Source organism: Malus sylvestris, chromosome 8, assembly GCF_916048215.2.
Source record: "Malus sylvestris chromosome 8, drMalSylv7.2, whole genome shotgun sequence".
Classification (NCBI taxonomy): Eukaryota; Viridiplantae; Streptophyta; class Magnoliopsida; order Rosales; family Rosaceae; genus Malus; species Malus sylvestris.
In genome coordinates, this window is record NC_062267.1 from 11,646,900 (window position 1) to 11,668,921 (window position 22,022).

A 22,022-nucleotide genomic window follows, 5' to 3' on the forward strand; every position below is an offset into this window, starting at 1 on the left:
GTCTTGACTTGCCTTATCTGTCTCATAGGTAGATGTGGCATCTTCTCTGGAAGTACTCTTCCTCCATCCAGGGGTGGTATCTTTAACTGGTGGAGATGCACAAGGTAATGTATCAATTTCACTTGAAGCTTACTTGTAGTTTCAGGCTTGGTCAAGCGCGATACAAACCATGTAGTAGGAGTCCCCCAAGTCGCCGAGCTAGGGGGTCTGCTGAAAGAGGTGACAGACAAGGTAAGCAATCAGAGCTCCGACTGATTGTTCACCTTCTCCCCATCTTGCAGCAGCATGAAGGATAAAGAGAAGAAAAATGAGAAGAGATGATATGAGATACTTTTGCTTTTGAAGAAGTAACTTTCCACAGGCTTATTCTTGAACTGAGCTGGAGAGTTTTCTGGTTTCCTCCAGAGTATAAGGTCGACTGAAGAATTTGAGGGTCAAAACAAGTCCATCAAATCTAGAGTACGTTCCACCCTGCTGATATGGGATACTTTTGCTTTTGACAGAGTAATGGATGTATCGGCACGTGTGCTGTTACGCTTGTCTCCACATGCTTCCTTGTATCCTTCGCACTTGCCCTATCTGTTCCTCAAGCAGATGCGGAATCTTCCATGGAAACATAAGATGTTGAAGATGAGTACTCAAGAGCAATGACAGGTAAGTAATCAGGTAAGGGGTTCCAGGCAGTCAGTTCCTGGCTGGAAGCTTGATTCCAAGTGCTGACTGATTGCTCTCTTTCTCCTTGTCTTGCAGGTAAAAACAAGGCCAAAAGAAAAGACAGGGAAAAAGCATGATATGGGATACTCTTGCTTTTAACCCTGATGATATGAGATATTCTTGCTCTAGTATAGCTTGTTTGCAGAGGTATTATCGGGGGGAAAGAAAGCTGAATATTTCGAAAGGCTTCGTTGGGAGTGCCCTCTCAGATATGATGAAGGGTTGAGCATTTTTGCAGGTCTGCCTGTCCGTTGGGGATGGAGGTCGACATATATAGGAGTCTCTCTAACAACAAGTAGTAATGTTATTCCTTTATCCTGCTTGGTCATAGCACGGTAGTAGGAGCTGCCAGTTTCACATGTTTTAACTCTGTCAGAGCACTTTGAAAAAGTGGTCTGTGGTATCTGGCTCTCCAGATTCGGAGAACGATGCCTCTTCGATTTTTGAGAAAGCAATCATGCTGGGGGTCTGACTCTCGAGATTCGGAGAGCAATGTCTCTTCGATTTTTGAGGAAGTAATCATGTTGGGAGTCTGGCTCTCGAGATTCGGAGGGCGATGCCTCTTCGATTTTGGAGCAAGCAATCTTGTTGGGAGTGTTTTCTCGAATGTGAGTAAAGGTTGGGCATGTTTGCTAGTCTACCTTACCACGAAGCACAAAGGTTGACACACAGGGACTTTCCAATTATCCAGCAATGGTATTGTTCCTTTACCCTTTCTTCGATTTTGAGAAAGTAGTCATGTTGGGAGTTTGGCTCTCGAGATTCGGAGGACGGTGCCTCTTCGATTTTTGAGCAAGCAATCTTGTTGGGAGTGTTTTCTCGAATGTGAGTAAAGGTTGGGCATGTTTGCTAGTCTACCTTGCCACGAAGCACAGAGGTTGACACACAGGGACTTTCCAATTATCCAGCAGTGGTACTGTTCCTTTACCCTTGTGGGTAATAATATGGTAGCTAGACCTTCAAAATTTATGTGTCGAAACTTTGTTAGTGCTGTTTCTTTGCTATTCTTTTATCTTTATTGGTCAGAGCGATGTAGTGGGAGATGCAAGCTTCACGTGCTCAACTTTGGCAGAGAACTTTGGCAAAGTTATCTGTGGTACCCATGAGCTATTGTTGCGTGTGGGAAGTGGGTGATTGAACAGTAAGATTCATGTGCTTTCTACTTCACCAAAAGTCTTCGACAGAATGCCCATAATTTCTGCAAAGCTGAGTGTGCGTGTGACAGGTGCTGACAAGGCTAGAAAAGTAGGTGCCTCTTCGATTTCTGAGATCGGCCCTCGTGGTCTCTGAGCAGCCCAGCTTTTGAGAAAGCGAGCGCCTCTTCGATTGATTCGGAGAACGATGCCTCATCGATTTTTGAGAAAGCAATCATGCTGGGGGTCTGGCTCTCGAGATTCGGGGAGCAGTGTCTCTTCGATTTTTGAGAAAGTAATCATGTTGAGAGTCTGGCTCCCGAGATTCAGAGGGCGGTGCCTCTTCGATTTTGGAGCAAGCAATCTTGTTGGGAGTGTTTTCTCGAATGTGAGTAAAGGTTGGGCATGTTTGCTAGTCTACCTTGCCACGAAGCACAGAGGTTGACACACAGGGACTTTCCAATTATCCAGCAATGGTACTGTTCCTTTACCCTCTCTTCGATTTTTAAGAAAGTAGTCATGTTGGGAGTCTGGCTCTTGAGATTCGGAGGACGGTGTCTCTTCGATTTTGGAGCAAGCAATCTTATTGGGAGTGTTTTCTCGAATGTGAGTAAAGGTTGGGCATGTTTGCTAGTCTACCTTGCCACGAAGCACAGAGGTTGACACACAGGGACTTTCCAATTATCCAGCAGTGGTACTGTTCCTTTACCCTTGTGGGTAATAATATGGTAGCTAGACCTTCAAAATTTATGGGTCTAAACTTTGTTAGTGCTGTTTCTTTGCTATTCTTTTACCCTTCTTGGTTAGAGCGATGTAGTGGGAGCTGCAAGCTTCACGTGCTCAACTTTGGCAAAGAACTTTGGCAAAGTTATCTGTGGTACCCATGAGCTATTGTTGCGTGTGGGAAGTGGGTGATTGAACAGTAAGATTTATGTGTTTTCTACTTCCCTAGAAGTCTTTGACAGAATGCCCATAATTTTCGCAAAGCTGAGTGTGCGTGTGACAGGTGCTGACAAGGCTGGAAAAGCAGGTGCCTCTTCGATTTCTAAGATCGGCCCTCGTGGTCTCTGGGGAGGCCAGCTTTTGAGAAAGCGAGCGCCTCTTCGATTTCTGAGATCGGCCTTCGTGGTCTTTGAGCAGCCCAACTTTTGAGAAAGCAAACGCCTCTTCGATTTCTGAGATCAACCCTCGTGATCTCTAAGCAGCCCAGCTTTTGAGAAAGCAAACGCCTCTTCGATTTCTGAGCAGGCGCCTCTTCGATTTCTGAAGCTCCGTCGAGTGCAGATTTTTATAGGGGCTGGCATTAAGTTCCAAAGCACACTTGAATCTCCACCAGTAGAAGCTTCATTCTTGCACTTCTAATATCTTGATTTTTCCGACCTCTTCTCTCTTCAACACCTTTGAAAATGTCTGGCCCCTCCGACCGTCGTTTTGACTTGAACCTTGTTGAAGAGGCAGCCCCGCCTTCTCCAGATAACATATGGCGCTCATCCTTCGTCTTCCCTACTGGTCCTCTTACCGTTGGGGATTCCATGATGAAAAATGATATGACCGCTGCGGTGGTGGCCAGGAACCTTCTCACTCCCAAAGATAACAGACTATTTTCCAAACGGTCTGATGAGTTAGTTGTTAAAGATTCGCTGGCTCTTAGTGTTCAGTGTGCAGGTTCTGTGTCTAATATGGCCCAACGCCTATTTGCTCGAACCCGCCAAGTTGAATCATTGGCGGCTGAAGTGATGAGTCTCAAACAGGAGATTAGGGGGCTCAAGCATGAGAATAAACAGTTGCACCGGCTCGCACATGACTATGCTACAAACATGAAGAGGAAGCTTGACCAGATGAAGGAAACTGATGGTCAGGTTTTACTTGATCATCAGAGATTTGTGGGTTTGTTCCAAAGGCATTTATTGCCTTCGTCTTCTAGGGCTGTACCGCGTAATGAAGCTCCAAATGATCAACCTCTGATGCCTCCTCCTTCTAGGGTTCTATCCAGTACTGAGGCTCCAAATGATCCCCCTCCGGTGCCTTCTCTTTCTGGGGCTCTACCGACTGCTGAGACTTCTCCTAAGCAACCTTTGTGAAGGCTCCCTCTTGTGTGTTTATTTTGACTCATGTATATGTACATATTTGTAGCTTATCGGGGATATCAATAAATAAGCTTTCCTTCATTTCAACGTATTGTGTTAAATACACCAAAGCCTTCTTCGCTAAGTTCTTTGAATTTTCTTTTGTTGAAGCTTGTATGTTGAAGTTTTCTGAGTGGAGCATGTAGGTTGGGGTAGTGTTCCCTTAATTTCCCGAGTGAGGAAAACTTCTCGGTTGGAGACTTGGAAAATCCAAGTCACTGAGTGGGATCGGCTATATGAATCTTAGAACGCCATTGTGCTCGATCCTGTGTCATGTCCTTCGTTAGATCCAAGTACTCTAAGTCTTTTCTTAGAGTCTCTTCCAAAGTTTTCCTAGGTCTTCCTCTACCTCTTCGGCCCTGAACCTCTGTCCCATAGTCGCATCTTCTAATCGGAGCGTCAGTATGCCTTCTTTGCACATGTCCAAACCACCGTAACCGATTTTCTCTCATTTTTCCTTCAATTTCGGCTACTCCTACTTTACCCCGGATATCCTCATTCCTAATCTTATCTTTTCTCGTGTGCCCACACATCCAACGAAGCATCCTCATCGCCGCTACACCCATTTTGTGTACGTGTTGATGTTTCACCGCCCAACATTCTGTGCCATACAGCATCGCCGGCCTTATTGCCGTCCTATAAAATTTTCCCTTGAGCTTCAGTGGCATACGACGATCACACAACACGCCGGATGCACTCTTCCACTTCATCCATCCAGCTTGTATTTTATGGTTAAGATCTCCATCTAATTCTCCGTTCTTTTGCAAGATAGATCCTAGGTAACGAAAACGGTCGCTCTTTGGTATTTCTTGATCTCCGATCATCACCCCTAACTCGTTTTGGCCTCCGTTTGCACTGAACTTGCACTCCATATATTCTGTCTTTGATCGGCTTAAGCGAAGACCTTTAGATTCCAACACTTCTCTCCAAAGGTTAAGCTTTGCATTTACCCCTTCCTGAGTTTCATCTATCAACACTATATCGTCTGCGAAAAGCATACACCAAGGAATATCATCTTGAATATGTCCTGTTAACTCATCCATTACCAACGCAAAAAGGTAAGGACTTAAGGATGAGCCTTGATGTAATCCTACAGTTATGGGAAAGCTTTCGGTTTGTCCTTCATGAGTTCTTACGGCAGTCTTTGCTCCTTCATACATATCCTTTATAGCTTGGATATATGCTACTCGTACTCCTTTCTTCTCTAAAATCCTCCAAAGAATGTCTCTTGGGACCCTATCATACGCTTTTTCCAAATCTATAAAGACCATGTGTAAATCCTTTTTCCCATCTCTATATCTTTCCATCAATCTTCGTAAGAGATAGATTGCCTCCATAGTTGAGCGCCCTGGCATGAACCCGAATTGGTTGTCCGAAACCCGTGTCTCTTGCCTCAATCTATGCTCAATGACTCTCTCCCAGAGCTTCATTGTATGACTCATTAGCTTAATACCCCTATAGTTCATGCAATTTTGTACGTCGCCCTTATTCTTGTAGATAGGCACCAAAGTGCTCGTTCGCCACTCATTTGGCATCTTCTTCGTTTTCAAAATCCTATTGAAAAGGTCAGTGAGCCATGTTATACCTGTCTCTCCCAAAAGTTTCCACACTTCGATTGGTATATCGTCTGGGCCTATTGCTTTTTTATGCTTCATCTTCTTCAAAGCTACAACCACTTCTTCCTTCCAGATTCGACGATAAAAAGAGTAGTTTCTACACTCTTCTGAGTTACTCAACTCCCCTAAAGAAGCACTCATTTCATGTCCTTCATTGAAAAGATTATGAAAATAACCTCTCCATCTGTCTTTAACCGCGTTCTCTGTAGCAAGAACTTTTCCATCCTCATCCTTGATGCACCTCACTTGGTTTAGGTCCCTTGTCTTCTTTTCCCTTGCTCTAGATAGTTTATAGATATCCAACTCTCCTTCTTTGGTATCTAGTCGTTTATACATATCGTCGTAAGCCGCTAACTTAGCTTCTCTGACAGCTTTCTTCGCCTCTTGCTTCGCTTTTCTATACCTTTCACCATTTTCATCGGTCCTCTCCTTGTATAAGGCTTTACAACATTCCTTCTTAGCCTTCAACTTTGTTTGTACCTCCTCATTCCACCACCAAGATTCCTTTTGGTGTGGGGCAAAGCCCTTGGACTCTCCTAATACCTCTTTTGCTACTTTTCGGATACAACTAGCCATGGAATCCCACATTTGGCTAGCTTCCCCCTCTCTATCCCACACACATTGGGTGATTACCTTCTCTTTGAAAATGGCTTGTTTTTCTTCTTTTAGATTCCACCATCTAATCCTTGGGCACTTCCAAGTCTTGTTCTTTTGTCTTACTCTTTTGATATGTACATCCATCACCAACAAGCGATGTTGATTAGCCACGCTCTCTCCTGGTATAACTTTGCAATCCTTACAAGTTATACGATCCCCTTTCCTCATTAGAAGAAAATCTATTTGTGTTTTTGACGACCCACTCTTGTAGGTGATCACATGTTATTCTCTCTTCTTAAAGAAGGTGTTGGCTAAGAAGAGATCATATGCCATTGCAAAATCCAAGATAGCTTCCCCATCCTCGTTTCTCTCCCCAAAACCATGGCCACCATGAAAACCTCCATAGTTGCCTGTCTCCCTGCCCACGTGTCCATTTAAATCTCCTCCTATAAATAACTTCTCCGTCTGAGCAATTCCTTGCACCAAGTCTCCAAGATCTTCCCAAAATTTCTCCTTCGAACTCGTATCCAACCCTACTTGAGGTGCGTATGCACTAATCACATTGATAAGTTCTTGTCCTATTACAATCTTGATTGCCATGATTCTATCTCCTACTCTCTTGACATCTACAACATCTTGTACCAAGGTCTTGTCCACGATGATGCCAACACCGTTTCTCGTTCTATTTGTGCCCGAATACCAAAGTTTAAACCCTGAGTTTTCTAGATCCTTTGCCTTACTACCAACCCACTTAGTTTCTTGTAGGCACATAATATTTATCCTTCTCCTCACCATAACTTCCACTACTTCCATAGATTTTCCCGTTAAGGTTCCTATATTCCACGTTAAATTTCACAATAAACTAACCAAAATAAATTAGCCCAAATTTACTTTTAAAAAAGGTCGTACCCAGTGCCTAAACCTCCAACAAAATGGAAATTTTTTTGCATCATAGGTAAAATCGTTGTAGTTCTGAATTTCTTTTCTTCGATTGATTTTGGCGTGTTTGCAGCACTCAGTGTCAGGTTTTGAGATCAACGGATCAGCTCACTGCTGTGGTCGATGTTGGGGAAAGTGATGCGATGTTAGAAGTTGGGCTAGGAACAGGTTCTTTGACCAATGTTCTTATTAATGCTGGTGCATTTGTGCTCGCAATCGAAAAGGTTGTTTGAATGTCTGTGTTTCTGTGTTTCTTCTTTGAATGCAATTACAATTCTGAGTTTGTATTTGTTGCAAATTCGAGGAATTAAGTTGGTATTGCACTGATTATGTGTAATGTTTTATGGGCTTTAGGATCCATACATGGCTACTCATGTGAGTGAGAGATTTGCGGAGACTGACCGGCTCAAGGTAAAGCCATATTTTTGTCATATCTCAATATGTCTTATGCTACTAAGAAATCAGCTCTTCCCTGGCATTCTGGACAATTGGAAATTAAGTTTTATGCTTTTATGTTTTTATTGCCAATGCCATTGTGATCACTTTAGCAAGTTTTGTCACTTAAATCTGTAGGTTTTGAAAGAGGACTTTGTCAAATGTCGCATTCACTCACGTGTTGTCGTTGTTGGCATGTACAGAGCCATCGGTCTCACCCCCATGACCTTCCGCGATTCAATTTTTCCTTTCTTTAATTAATTTTTAAATTTTAAATGTTTTTGCTGATGGTTTGTTTGTTGAAATGGATGAAATCAGGTGTTGGATTAAACTGTACCTTCCACAACACAAGAAAAAAAGAAAGATTGATCCATGGCGACTGCAATTTGTGGGAGAATCCCTCTCTCCCCCAACCATGTCTTCAACACCAAACCAGATTCTCTCCATTTTTCTCAATTCTTTCCATTTTTCTCAATTCTATCCCTCTTTGCAGATTTTGGGTTTCCCTCAAAAATCTTTGATTTCTTCATCAATTGTAAGATTAGGAGCAGATTTTCTTAGCTCCTTTAATTCAAAGCTTGGATATTTTTTAAATTTTAGGAATTTTATTATCTTTTTATCGAACTTTATGAAATTTAATGTATAATTGGCCTAGAAAATTGATTCTCTAATGGGTTTTTTTTATTTTTTATTTTTTATTTTTTTGTAAAATGGAAGTGATCCGTACTTATTTGAGGTATTGGCCAATTTCCCCTCTGAACTTGTGACTATTGGCCAATTTCCCCCCTCAACTTTAATTTTGGCCAATTTCCCCCCTCAACTTTAATTTGGCCAATTTCCCCCCTCAACTATCATAATTAGTCAATTTGCACCCTACTATTAATTTTTTAATTTGATCATAATTAAACAAGTGTGTGTAAGAAACTAAATAAGATGTATGTTAATCATTTTCCTATATCTTTATCCTATTACAAATAGATTAAAATTTAGAATTTTACAATTTATCATAGATAGTATTATTAGTCATAATAAATCAGTATGGAGTAATTTTATTTGATTTTTTACTATACAAAATTGATAACGAAAAGGATTGATGTGTACATTTTTGTATGTGAATACAATTTTCTTTATAAAAGTGAAAGCTAAGTTCAAGTAAATTGCAGAGAATCGAGCTTTAGTGCAAAAATGGATAGTCAATTCATAATTTTTTACTCATTATTAAGAATAACATATTTTATTGAAATAGGTCTGATCCATGAGTTTATGATTATTATGTCTTTTTGTTATTATTTCTTCTTTTACATGCTTTAAACCCGATTCATAACTTTTTCTTATAATCAACCCATATCACATACTAATTGTATTAATGTTTTTGTACATTTTACCCTAATTATGCAAGTGAGTTTATGTTAATTTTAGTACTTTGTTGGAAGTTATTAGAAAGATTGAAAAAAAAAAGAATAGATGGAGAATTAAAAAAAAAAATAATTAACAATTGGGTGCAAATTGACTAATTATGAGAGTTGAGGGGGAAATTGGCCAAATTAAAGTTGAGGGGGGAAATTGACTAATTATGAGAGTTGAGGGGGGAAATTGGCCAAAATTAAAGTTGAGGGGGGAAATTGGCCAATAGTCACAAGTTCAGGGGGGAAATTGATGAATACCTCTACTTATTTTACAGAACATGAACTGCCAAGGGTCAACACTTGAGAAGGTGATTTGGGTGGAGGTCGTAAAGATGGGCATTTGTAAGTCTCATCAATCTTCAATTTTTATTTTCTTGCTTTTATTTTAGTTTCTTATTACTAATTTTAATTTTGGGTGTATTTTTGACAGTGGTTGTCAAAACGATGTTGTTTATGTTGTTTTGACAGGTTCGATCATGTATATAAGCATTTAATAGTGAATACATGCAGAATGCTTCACAATTGAAAAGAAGTAGAATGGTATATTCAGGTAGTTGTCGAGATTTTTGTTGATCGCCTTTTGTTGTGATGCCAATTTACGGTTCTTATCATGTAAATTGGTTGACTAAAATGTTATTTTTTGTAAACCGATTTAGTTGTTGCTATTGTGTTCTTAAGCATGACGTCTGATTGCCAGTGACATATTCTATTGTTTTCTACAGCTACCAGTGCCTAAACCTCCAACAAAATGGAAACTTTTGCCAAAACAAAAGGTAAGAGCCGAACAATACCTTTCTTATTTTTCTTTTTTCTTTCTTCTTCCTCCCTTGAAGGCTTTGTTTTGGTTTCTCATATGTGGCCATTTGGGGATTGAGAAATGTAGTTGGATTTAAGAATTTTTGAAATTGGAACATCTTTAGGAAAATGACACAATTTGGGATTGGACCTGTCAATCCCTGTCAAGTAGTTAAAAGAAAAGTCATCGGTATCCACAGACAGGATTTCTATCAGTTTGAATTTTGTTACAATAAATTCCCTTGAGCATAATGTGTTCGACATTTCTGTTATTTATGGTGTTCTGTGTTCTTGAATCTTGTGCATTAAAAATGGTCTAATTGTGAGGATTGCTTCGAAGGCAATATATCAAGCCAAAGTTCTAAACTGTTTTCCATGGTGATTGAGGAAAATTGAAGAGTTTGATTGGAAGAAAATGTGCAAGGTTCCAATGTTCTAATGTTCCAATGTCCTTAATTTTGCAAATCTTTTGAACATTTGATATTTTGTAATGTTCTAACATTTTTTTTTATTATGCTCTTATTTTGGATATGTAAATATATACTTAAAAGAAAAAAGCGATTTTATGTTTTGGATGTGACAATATGGTATATATATACTTATTTAGTATTATGTTTTTCATTTGATTATTTATAAAATATATTTTCCTTAACGGGTAACGAGTCGGGTTATATTACCTATTAATATTATTGGGTCGAGTCATTTTACCCGTTTATTTTAACGGGTGTTACACGACACAACCCGTTAAGCTATCAGGTATAACACGAACACAGAAAACACGACACGAATGCCAAGTTTAATTTTTTAGACCAAATTTACAAACCATGTGATGTATCACTAATAGAAAATAAACACGTTAATCAATACTTAAATAATAATTCAATCGTCAACAACTACATTATATGGTTTACGAAATTAGTTTCTCTAGCATTATCTTTAAAATAATGTGTATAAAGAGTAAGCTAAGTGTAGAATAAAATAATATGAATTCAAATAAAATTTACCTAATATCATTTGTAAGCCTTTTTTTTTCTTTGGAGTTTTAACGAAAAGCCTGCGGTACTATTCACTTTAACTAAAAATCACATTTTTACACTAAAAAGTCAAACCCGGTACTATTCACTTTACCCTTTATTTTGTCGTTATCGTTAAAACTCAAAGTTTTCAAACTTTTTTCATTAATTTTCCTTCTTTTTTTTCACATGACATAGCGTTACTTGTTATACTTAAATCATGGAGGAATATGAAACTTCGACGAAAGTCACGGAATCCCCTTCAAGATGTCTACATATACATATATACATACATACATACATATATATATATACACATACATACATATATGTCACAGCCCGTCCCGGAATTTTTAATTCTGAGGACATGAAATTACAGAAATGTCCCTAATACGTGACTAAGGTATAATTTTCACGTTCGTTATATCTAAGCTCCAAAAAAATTTGGTAATTAGAGTGGAGACTTAGACTTAAATTTTATGATGGAATTTTATAAAATTGGGATTGGTTTGGACATGTGGGATCCCCACACCTCAAAACCCTCCCCATTTCCCGTATACTGTCCTTCATACTCTCTCTCTTCCTCAGACCTCACTCTCTCTCTCTCTCACCATCTCGAACACACAGGCAACCATCAAAACCACCTAAAACTAATACCAACGCCGGATTTAAAACCACCATCAAACTCCTGGAACCTCCACGATCACGATGGTATCCATTTCAGGTAAGTTTTGCTTCGGAAAATCCTAGTTTCAAAGTTCCCGTGAAGAGCACTGTTCATGATCTTCGAATTGACTTTGTTTTAGGTGAAACCAAGCTCACAGCGAGCTTGGTGAGGTCCCAAGGAAGCTCGGAGTGCTTCGTTGGAAGTTTTTGGACGTAAGAACACGGAGATCGACAAGTTCAAAGTTTGGCCGGAGCTTTCGAGGCGTTTTCCGGCGAATCCCCGGCGAGTTAGGAGTCGAGGTAGGTATCAATCTCTTCGTATCGTCAAGTACTAAAACTTTCCTTTTTGTTTCACTCAATTTCGTTGAGTATTGAAGAAGTTATACTCATTTGAAAAATACCCAGTTTCCGGCGACCTCCGAGGCTTTCGAGGCAGTTTCCGGCCAAACCACGGCGAACTAGGTGTTTTGCAAGGTACCATTCTCTTTGACTCTTCAAGGGCTACAACTTTCGTTTTTGAATCACTTGATTTCGTTGAGAAATGACAAAGTTATGGCAATTTGAAAAACTGCCCAGAAAACGGCCGCCGGAAAAACCAGTCCGGCGACCCAAGGAAGAAGAAGGTGCTACAGTTAAAAAAAAATAAAATAAAATAAAATTATTTTAAAAATATTTCGACGTCCGTGACGTCGATTAGATCACCGTGGTATATTCATATACCCAATTTGAGCATCGTATGAGAAATTTATTAAGGATTGTTGGTTAGGTGTTCAAATAACGTTTTATAGTTTTCATATTTAGGTGAAAATGTGAATTGATGATCCGACCGTTGGATCGTCACCAAACTTTGATACGTTGTAATACGTAATATTTGAGGATTATTGGAACTTACGGATTGGGAATCCGAGTTACGGATCTTCCGGAATTGGAATTGTAAGTCCATAATATAAAATGTTAACCGTCACTTAGTTTTGGAAATTGACGAAGATCCGACTGTTGGATGGTAATGAAATTTTAGGATATTATCCTAGAGATATATTGTGGACCTCTGGAAGTTATGGATTTAAAATCTGAGTGGCAGATCTTCCGGATCGATCAACATAGTGACGTATTTTATATAAGTTATATATTCTATCGATATGAATTCTGAGTCTGGATTTGATTACTATTCTAGGCGGCGATCGTCATGACGCCTTGATGTGTGGTGCTAGGGAGTTGTTGGACGAACTCCAGGTGAGTGGGCAGTTTTGTTTTCCGTATATATATATACTTGACGTTTCCCAGAAATTGAATTGAAATGAAAATATGTTTAAAATGAAATGCATATGAGTTATGTGGAAAAACGGGAAGTGAAATACCATGCATATAATTGATATGAAAAGTATATAGAAATGTGAGTTGAAATGTCATGCATGAATTAATATATGATGCATATGTATGAATTGGTGCGGTGGACGCACAAGTAAGAATTGATTTATGATGCATATGTATGAATTGGTGCGGTGGACGCACATGTAAGAATTGATTTATGATGCATATGTATGAAATGATGCGGTGGACGCACAGGTGAGTATCAGGTGATTATTTAAATACTGTTATGATGATGTTGATATATATTGAGCTCAAATCCTGCACCATGGTTTAGTGCTTATAGTATTCACCGCATCGCACGCTCGCCTTGGATCCAAGTAGATGCTGGTCGCACAGTCCACGCGGAGTGGGTGCGACGGGCCAGTCGAAGAGTGTTAGTGAGATTTCGACTGGTGGGTGACCTTAGATTATGTGCACAGATGATTGATGAGAAAGCACTAGAGCGTAACTTGTGTGCAGAAGGCCGGACAGGTCACAGAGGTGACTCCGGTAGAGTGAGAGTGATAGATTTTGAGCTCTAGGTTCAACCGTACAGGCTATTAGAGGGCCTCCGGTTGATTACTTTCTTGCACCTGATATGATTATTGTTGATGCATCCATACTTAACTGTTGAATTAGACATGGCATGGCATGATTGATAAAGAAAAATGTTGAGATAGTAAAAATGAAGTTTTGAGAATATATATGTATATTTATATTTTACATTTCTGGGAAAGTATACAGGTTTTACGGAGAGGGGTTACAACGTTTTGAGAAATGTTTGGATTTGGAAAAGAATTGTTTTACTGACCCACTCAATTTTGGTTTTGCGCCCCTCCAGGTTCAGGAATCACAAAGGTGTGGTGACTACGAGGAATTTGACGGTGTTCTGACAGATTGGACAAAATTAGGACTCACCTTCGGGTGTATCAACTTATAAATTGTATCTTAAAGCTTCCGTACTGTGCAAATGGTTACGTCACTCTCACGTGACGGCCAGCATGCCCTCCTTCGGGACGGGGTGTGTCATATATATATACATACATACATATATATAGGCCCTTTATCAAGAGAATTCTCATTTAAAAAAACAATATGGACACCCTCTTCACTGTTAGATTTGGTTTTAATGAAATTCTGTGGTTGAGATTAAATCACAAACCACATAATCTCAATCACATATTTTTATTAAAATCAAATTTAACTGTCAAGAAGGGATCCCTATTTTTTTTTTTGAAAAATAGAAATCCCTCATGTTAAAGTAGTTCTAATATATATATATATATATATATATATATATATATATATATGTATGTATGTATGTATGTATGTATGTATTGTGTTAGTTACACTGTTTTGCCAACAACAATTCACACGTAAGGCTGGAAGCAATAGATTGTAGATCTCTGTCTGGATGGTCAGTCGTTGAAGTGAATCCGAGAGACAAAAAGCGGGTCATGAACATTTTAATAATTTATTATACACCCAGAGGCTAGACCTAGTTTCATATTAGATACAGGAGCATTATACATATGGTAATATGTAAACTTTTTCATGATACAATTAAAGCTTATTTTTAGTTACGTCTCTTGAAATTCGATTTTAATTTTATTTTACTTCATATAACTCAAAAGTCACAACTGTAATCTTTAACATTAAAAAATCGTTTCATTTTACCTTCTAAAGCTTAACTTTGAACCCAGTTTGCGCCCCCTAAAAATTGATAGTCTACAACTAATTGGTATATACATTTGAGTATCACCTGATAAAAATAAGACTACAATTAATTGGTATATACATTTGGGTATCACCTGCTCAGTATTAATGTGAAAAAAAATCTGTATCTTGCTGTCCTAATCATTTATACGAATCAAATGACATGGTCCATAATACGCGTTGGAGGAGGAAAAGTAGGTGGGAACACCGCTAGAGGGAGGAAATTAGGTAAAAGTTTAAAATCTCCTAGTGGAAGACTCCATAACACGCGTAGCCGTTTCCAACTTTAAATATTTCATTTTTTTTTTTTGAAAACATTAAATATTTCATATTTGGCATCGAAATTATGGCTACAGGTCCGTTGTCCCGGGCTCTATGTCTCATTTTTAATTTTTTGGAGTAAATTGTCGATTTACCTCTTGAATTTTCATCTAGCTTTCGATTTCCCTCTTGAACATTTCTATTGGAAAATTAAGGACTCAAACTAATTTTTTTAGCCGATTTGCCCCCTACCGTTAGTTTTTCATATATTCCATCCATATTTCTGTTAAGTGAGACCATGTGCACAACATGTGAGGGCAGTTAAGTCATTTCACTCTTAAAAATGATTAAAAACTGATAATAAATAAAAAAACAAAACTTTCCTTCTATTTTTTCCTACTAATTCCTATCCTCAATTTTACTTTTCCCTCTCATTCCTATGCATGAGAAATGACATATGGTGTTATTGTCTTCATAAGTAGCTAAGTTAGTCTTTTTCTTGAAGCATGTATTACAAATGTAGCTAAGTTATTGTTGACCCTAAAAACTACCAAGCCTACGTGGCGCGCAGGCCGAATAATTAATAAGCTAACTACATCCTTCGGTTGTGTGCGGGGCGTGCCAACTCGATGGCCGAGCTCGGCCGATGAGTAAAATTTGTTGATGTTGCGTTGAGTGCACTGTTGACTTCTTGATCTTCCGACTGCGGCCGAGGAAGGAACACTCTCGCCCTTCGGGTTCTAGAGCCTGAAGACAAGGCTGCTAGTTATGCGAAGTTCAATATCAAATTTGGCTTTCAATGTGCCGAATCTAGTAACTTGTAACACCTCACTTTGCCGAGAAGGCTAATGAGATGACATCTGCCAATAAGGATTCGAAAATCCTTCTCAACCGAGACTTAGATAGATAGCCAGTCAGCATCGACGCAGTGCTGTTTATCCAAACTGAAGGTGCTCTGCGGTCGGCTGATTCTACGGCAACAGTGCTGTTTATCCAAACTGAAGGTGCTCTGCGGTCGGCTGATTCTACGGCAACAGTGCTGTTTATCCAAACTGAAAATGTGTTGGCGAAAAAGAAAATAAAAATCTCAAGATGTTTAAGAGGTTTGGCATAGAGTGAGGGTTTGCGCATGGCAGTTTGTGTGTTAAGTTAGAGGTCCCTTTAACGTTGCAACGCACCTTGTATTTATAGCATTCATATCTTCTACTGGGCACGGCGAGATAATTTTGTAGAGTCCAACTACAACTCTAATTCGCGGAACCGAACTTGATCCGCATCAGAAACCAAGGCATATCCTTCAAATTGATTCGTGGGATTCATCCTTTGATTTTTCAAACCCATCAGCTAAATAAGCAACAACCTATCTGATGACCTCCACGGTGCTGGAATCAAGGCATGCAAGTTTATCCATTAGCCATGTATTTCAACAGGACTCGGCAATAAAAAGGGCACGGTCTCTAGTAATTTGAATACAAGTTTGACTCTTGATCTATCCATAGAAACTGTCCTAGTACAATCATGCATTATCAAAGAAAATATCAACTTGATCGCATCTCCCCACCCTCCACGTGTTTACATGTTGACTTACCAACTTAATCTAATCACCATATTCCCAAAAACATCACGTGCAACTAGGGGTGGGTTCAAAAAACCGAAAACCGAAAAAAACCGAAAACCAAACCGAACCGAGGCCGAAAAAAACATAACCGAAACTGTCAAACCAAACCGAACCGAATCTGGTCAGTTCGGTTTCGGTTTTTGAGGTTCGAAAACCGAACCGAACCGATATATATATATTTAATTATTTTTTTTTCAATATTATAAATAGTTTAGTCATACAATCATAACAAAACAAAACCTGTTGCCAAGTTGGTTTCAGGGCAAATTTTCAAGTTGCAGCGCAAGGGTTCGAACCCTCATGCCTCCAACATTTCAGAAAAGTTTTTTAATTTTTTTGACAAATCAACAAAACCCTTTTAAGTTAACCCTAGCCACACCTTTTATTCATTCCCCTCTTCTCTCTCTCAATCCCTTCCCTGCCTCCAGTGAAACCCTAACCCAGTAACCTTCTCGTGCAGCCGAGCCTCCTCTCTGTCTTTCTCAAACTCTCTGTCTCTCTTGGTCTTGAATCCCAGGCGACCTGCGACGGCGCAACCCTTCTCACTCTCAATCTCTCACACCTCGCCCTCGCCGTGAGCTTCTTCTTGCCGTTTCGAGCCCCAAAAATCAAACGCCGCGGCAAACAGGCGCTGAAAAATGGATGGGGGGAGTTCCGACGCTGCAATCGAAACCCTATGAACCAGAGGATGGTGCTTCGGCGACCTCGAACAAGTGAAGGCGATGGAGTCCCCGCCAGATGGGTCTCAGCAGACCTCACAAGGTCAGCAATGGAGTCCCCGCCAGATGGGTTTCTCTCTTCTGCATTACCAGCTTCTTCCTCGGTGTTCTTGTTGTCAACAGGTTCTCTCTCTCTCTCTATCTCTAAGATCTTGTGCTGAGGTGTTTCTCATAGCTTCTAGATTTGCTTCTCAGTCTAACGGGGATTGTAAATTTTCATTCTTTTAATGTTGTTTGCTGCAAATGAGCTTTCTTTTTTTTCGACCATTTTGCTGCTTTTTGCAAATGATGCTCTGGTTTCTGGATTGCATTAATGTTTTCTAATTGGGTGAAGAGGCTAAGCTTTTTGCAAATGGGTGAAGAGGCTAAGCAGGTTAGTGGATTGCATTAATGTTTTCTAATTGGCTTGTATGGATCTGCATAAGTTTGTTGTAACAACACTGTTTGGCTTCGTTACGAAAGACGCCATTTCTCGTTTCTGCAAATAACCATTTGATATAAGTTAAGTCATCAAAAACACAAAACAAGTATTTTGACACACACGTAAAACTGTGAAATGTAATGCTTATCAACTCTTTGTTGTTGGATAGGAACAAGCTAAGGCAGAGCCTAAGCCAGAGGAGAAGGCCGAGGCGAAAGTAGAGGAAAAGAAAGAAGAAGAGGAGAAAAAGAAAGAGCCAAAGCCTCCTTCTCCCTTCGTGTTGTTTGTAAACTTGCATTGTGTGGGATGTGCAAAGAAGATTGAGAGGTCCATCATGAGAATTAGAGGTACTTCCTCTCATTCTCCCACCTCTTTTCTCTCTCACTGTTTTTTTTTACAAGGGGAAATTATTTACGACAGAGATAGCACTCTGGCGGTTTCTTAAGCCTATTACACAGTCTCACCCCGTTGGAAAATTCTTTTTTTTGCTCTGTATGTTTATAGTTGGTGTGCATGGTTATTACAATTTGTTTTTTAAAATGCAGGAGTGGAGACGTGGTTGTGCTTGTGACCAGTTATTCTGTCCATTCAGCTCAAGAGAAGAAAAAATCAGGACAATGACTAGTCTTAGACATCGAGTTCTTCCTCCTCAATTGCTGCTGAAATGGCTGAAAGTGGCTTCGTTTTGTTTATGTCTACTGCACCCTGAGCCAAATAGCTGGCTAAAAATGGGGTGAATACTTCTTACAAAATGGCCTTCTATCTCAGACTTTGATTTTTTCTTTTCAAAAGTTATATATTCAGCCTAAAAATACGGTGCATAAGTGCCAATATATCTTGGACTTTGTTATGTTTATTTTAGGTGTGAAAGACTTGAAGTAGTGTAATATTTATTTTAAATTTGGACTTTTTGAAGACTTAAACTTTGATGTTTTTTTAAGTTTGGACTTTGGAAGATTTGATTGATGATTCTAGTTGAACTTTAAATATTTATTTTCATTGTGTAGGAATGTTTATGTTATGATTGTGTTAGAGATGTTAAAATTTTAGATTTCAATTTTTATTCATTTAAAAAAAAACCGAAAAAAACCGAAACCGAACCGAAAAAAACCGAAAAAAATTTGGGCCGAACCGATCAGAACCGAACCCAGCCCTACGTGCAACAACTCCATCCACGAATTCCAAGTCAATTTGACTTGTACCACTCCACTCGTTTATCAAAAATAGGATACGTAGGAGATTGCATGCATCTAGGAATTGATATGATGTGCTCATTCGAACTGAAGATGGACCAGATCAACTTTTTCCAAAACAACCAACTGCATATATCAAATATTAGGTTTAAATATCCTAGTTAATATTAAGAGATAATATTATCAAAATATCATTTCTCAATAATAACTAAAAATCATTCCTACCACTTTATCATCTAACGGTCTAATATTTGATCATTCAACAGTCTCGATCGCTCAGACCGATAGTGTAAAATCAGGTCCAAACAGTTATATACCTTATGGATGGTAAAATCTCTTACGTTTTCCAACTTCTTAAGGATCGTTTTGTGGAATTATATTGAGATTATTATGACATTATGAAAAGTATGTAATTATCTTGAACATTTTTTATGAGTATTATGAACATGTTTCTTATATTAATGCCCTGCTTTGGAAACAATAACACCATGATCAATTGTCAAATTATTAATTTGTTAGAGAAAATAAAAATGGTAGTACATGCTTCAAGAAAAAGACTAACTTAGCTACTTATGAAAATAATAACAATATATATCATTTCTCATGCATAAGAATGAGAGGGAAAAATAAAATTGATGATAGGAATTAGCGGGAAAAAATAGAGGGAAAGTTTTGTTTTTTTTATTTATTTTCAGTTTTTTAATTATTTTTAAGAATAAAATTACTTAACTACCTTCACATGTTGTGCATATGATCTCACTTAACAGAAATATGGATGAAATATATGAAAAACTAATGGTAAAGGCAAATTGGCTAAAAAAATTAGTTTGGGTCCTTAATTTTCCAATAGAAAAGTTCAAGGAATAAATCGACAGTTTGCTCTAATTTTTTGACACGGGTCTCTTACTTGACTCAACATCTGACACTGTTAAGTTTTACTAAAACTAATTAATAAATAAATAAAAACTAAAAACCCAGGCATGGAGAGAGCCATTCGGTTCCTCCGCCTCGCCATCGCAAACCCAGCAAAGAGCAAAGTAGAAAAATTCGAAAATCAAGCTGAAGAAGAAGATGACGACGATGGGTGGTGAATAAAGAGACCGGCGAGATCGGTGGCCGGAGCCCACACGTTTCTGCAATTGGGAGCTAAACGGTCGGTGCTATTATTTTTTAGTTTGCTTTTTTCCAGATCTGGTCAAATCATGATAGCAATGTTATGCAATTTTCAAGAGAGAGATGCACCTGGGAGAGAAACGGTACGGTGAAAAGTTTAACTGCAAGATTTCTGGGTATCTGGACTTTTGGGGTGGGTCTCGGGAGTTTTCTTGTTTCTTTGATTTTTTTATAATTTATTTTATAAACAGTATCAGTGTTTTGTGGAGTTAAATTGTAAAATACGTGTCATCAAACTAAACAAAGAGACACCAAGGAGACATAGAATCCGGGAGAAATTTTTTGGTGTCACAAGAATACTGATATTACATTCCGTGTTTTTATGCGTAGTGAAAAATTTTAATTTTTAATTTTTAAGTTATTAACCTTTTAACACAAGTAATCTACTATTTATAGAAGTATATGTGAAATATCACCTCGTTTGACGGTCAATCGAAAATATCTCTCGGAATGAAAATATCTCTCGGAATCCGGGACAACAGACCCACAGCCGAAAATATCTCTCGGAATCCGGGACAACAGACCCACAGCCGAAAATAACACTCATTGAGACATCCCACGTGGAAAAAAGTTGACCGAGATCTGAACTAGTAACAGAGCAAAACTAGCTCATCCCCATTCCCCATAATCCAAACACTTTCATCTTTGAGATTCCTATCCGTCGACGACACAGTTGTGACCATGGCTGAGTTGGTGGGTGGAGCTTTTCTCTCTTCTTTCCTCTCTGTTTTGTTCCACCGGATGGCTTCCCGTCCCGTCCTCGATTTCATCTCTGGGAAGAAAAACAACAACGAGCTGCTAATGAGGGAGTTGAAGATCAAGTTGCTCACTGCTAACAGGCTGGTTGACGATGCCGAGGAGAAGCAGATGACAAGCCCGACTGTGAGGGAGTGGGTCGACGATCTCAAAGATGCTATCTACTGTGTAGGAGAGTTGCTGGACGAGATCAATGATCACTCATATATTTCATGCATTTATACCATCAATTTCTAAAGTCTTTGTGATGTTTTTGTGTCAAAATTGTAGCATTTTATCTTACCTTGTGTTAATGTGCAGTTAATTTTGTTTTAGGATCAAAGAAATAAAAAAAAAAAAACAAAAGAAATAAAATAAGCAAGGGGAGTGCAGCACTGGCAGGAAGAAAAAGAAAAAGAAAAAAATATTTATATAATAAGATGGAAGTGGAACGAAAAGCAGGAGAGGGAGTGAAGAAAAATAGAAGAATAAGAGGGAGTGGAAGGCAGAAAGCAGAGAGCACAGCAGAAAAGCAAAAGAATAAAAGAATAAGTGCAGGACACTCGGATTGGCAGAAACAAAAACAAACAGAAAATAAGAAGTGGACGGACTGATAGAAAGACAAAGAGAAATGGATAAAAAAAAAAAGAGACTGACGGGCAGAGGAAAAAAAAAACAGAAAAATAAACAGAGAAGAAATAAGGAGAGAAATACGAGGGCGCAGAAGCAGAGGCGTGGAGGCAGAGGTGCAGAAAAACAGGAGCAGGGGAAGACTGACGCTACAAGGGGAGAGGGCAGTGCGCAGAGCAGAGAAATCCAAGGAGCAACGGAGATCTCGTCTTGTTAAAACGGGTGTTTTCTTTCTTTGTTATTTTTTGTTATGAATAATTTCTTATGTATCAAAATAATTATGTGTAACTAAATTATTATGCTAGAGTGAGGCCATGAGCCGCAACATGAATACGTAGATTTATTTTTCAATTGCTTAAGTGTTGTTACATGCTTGCTTTGATATTTTCAATCACTGAATTAAACTATCCACGTACCTTGATGCTTGAACACCATTAGGATGCTTAGAAAAGTTATCGGATGCAATTTTGAACGAATGTCACGTTAAAATTGGTTGTGCTTCTTGTGATTGAGAATTATACTCTCCTAAGGTAAATATCATGCTCTTAGGGATTATATGGTTTAACAAAAGGATTTTCACCAAGATTAATGAATCACTCATGTTTATATTTAATCCAAATATCATGGATAAGTTGCATGTAGTGGTATACGTTTTAGCTTGAATGTCACAAGTAAAATATACACAAGGAAAATCCAACCTTCAAAGCATGTGTGTTTTCAATTATTTAAGCAATTGGAATAGCTACGTAGGAGTGTTGTTGGTAAA

At 38.7% G+C, this 22,022-nt stretch overlaps 2 protein-coding genes and 2 long non-coding RNA genes across 14 annotated transcripts in view; 3 read left to right on the forward strand and 1 right to left on the reverse strand.

Annotated features, from left to right (window-relative positions):
* The window catches only part of LOC126632727 (putative disease resistance protein At3g14460), a 234,279-nt gene that overhangs the window by 200,422 nt on the left and 11,835 nt on the right, over positions 1-22,022 (forward strand). The window lies entirely within an intron of this gene.
* Positions 1-22,022, reverse strand: part of LOC126632739 (uncharacterized) — a 165,471-nt gene that overhangs the window by 133,018 nt on the left and 10,431 nt on the right. The gene's annotated exons all lie outside the window — the stretch shown is intronic.
* LOC126632735 (ribosomal RNA small subunit methyltransferase, chloroplastic-like) lies at positions 7,162-10,040 on the forward strand. 5 transcript variants are annotated; one of them, XM_050303206.1, is made up of 5 exons: positions 7,162-7,349; positions 7,480-7,536; positions 9,242-9,308; positions 9,397-9,516; positions 9,689-10,040. In XM_050303206.1, the coding sequence occupies exons 1-4, from the start codon at positions 7,269-7,271 to the stop codon at positions 9,429-9,431; spliced, it is 240 nt and encodes a 79-aa protein (XP_050159163.1). In that variant the 5' UTR covers positions 7,162-7,268; the 3' UTR covers positions 9,432-9,516; positions 9,689-10,040. The 5 variants fall into 5 exon arrangements, 3 of the variants coding, with proteins under 3 accessions (XP_050159163.1, XP_050159164.1, XP_050159162.1); XM_050303207.1 differs by having other exon boundaries at positions 9,435-9,516; XR_007626803.1 differs by adding an exon at positions 7,699-8,095 and having other exon boundaries at positions 7,257-7,536; positions 9,689-10,022.
* Positions 11,142-13,748, forward strand: LOC126632737 (uncharacterized). The gene is made up of 5 exons (XR_007626805.1): positions 11,142-11,498; positions 11,581-11,740; positions 11,846-11,914; positions 12,615-12,673; positions 13,632-13,748. It is a non-coding gene; the product is annotated as an uncharacterized LOC126632737 (long non-coding RNA).

What these genes read in the sequence shown, in the direction of transcription:
- LOC126632735 (XM_050303205.1), top strand. Translation starts at nt 7,269, where the DNA reads ATGTTAGAAGTTGGGCTAGGAACAGGTTCTTTGACCAATGTTCTTATT. An exon ending in TTGTGCTCGCAATCGAAAAG is followed by an intron (nt 7,350 to 7,479) that starts GTTGTTTGAATG and finishes TATGGGCTTTAG; the next exon opens with GATCCATACATGGCTACTCA. An exon ending in CGGAGACTGACCGGCTCAAG is followed by an intron (nt 7,537 to 9,241) that starts GTAAAGCCATAT and finishes CTTATTTTACAG; the next exon opens with AACATGAACTGCCAAGGGTC.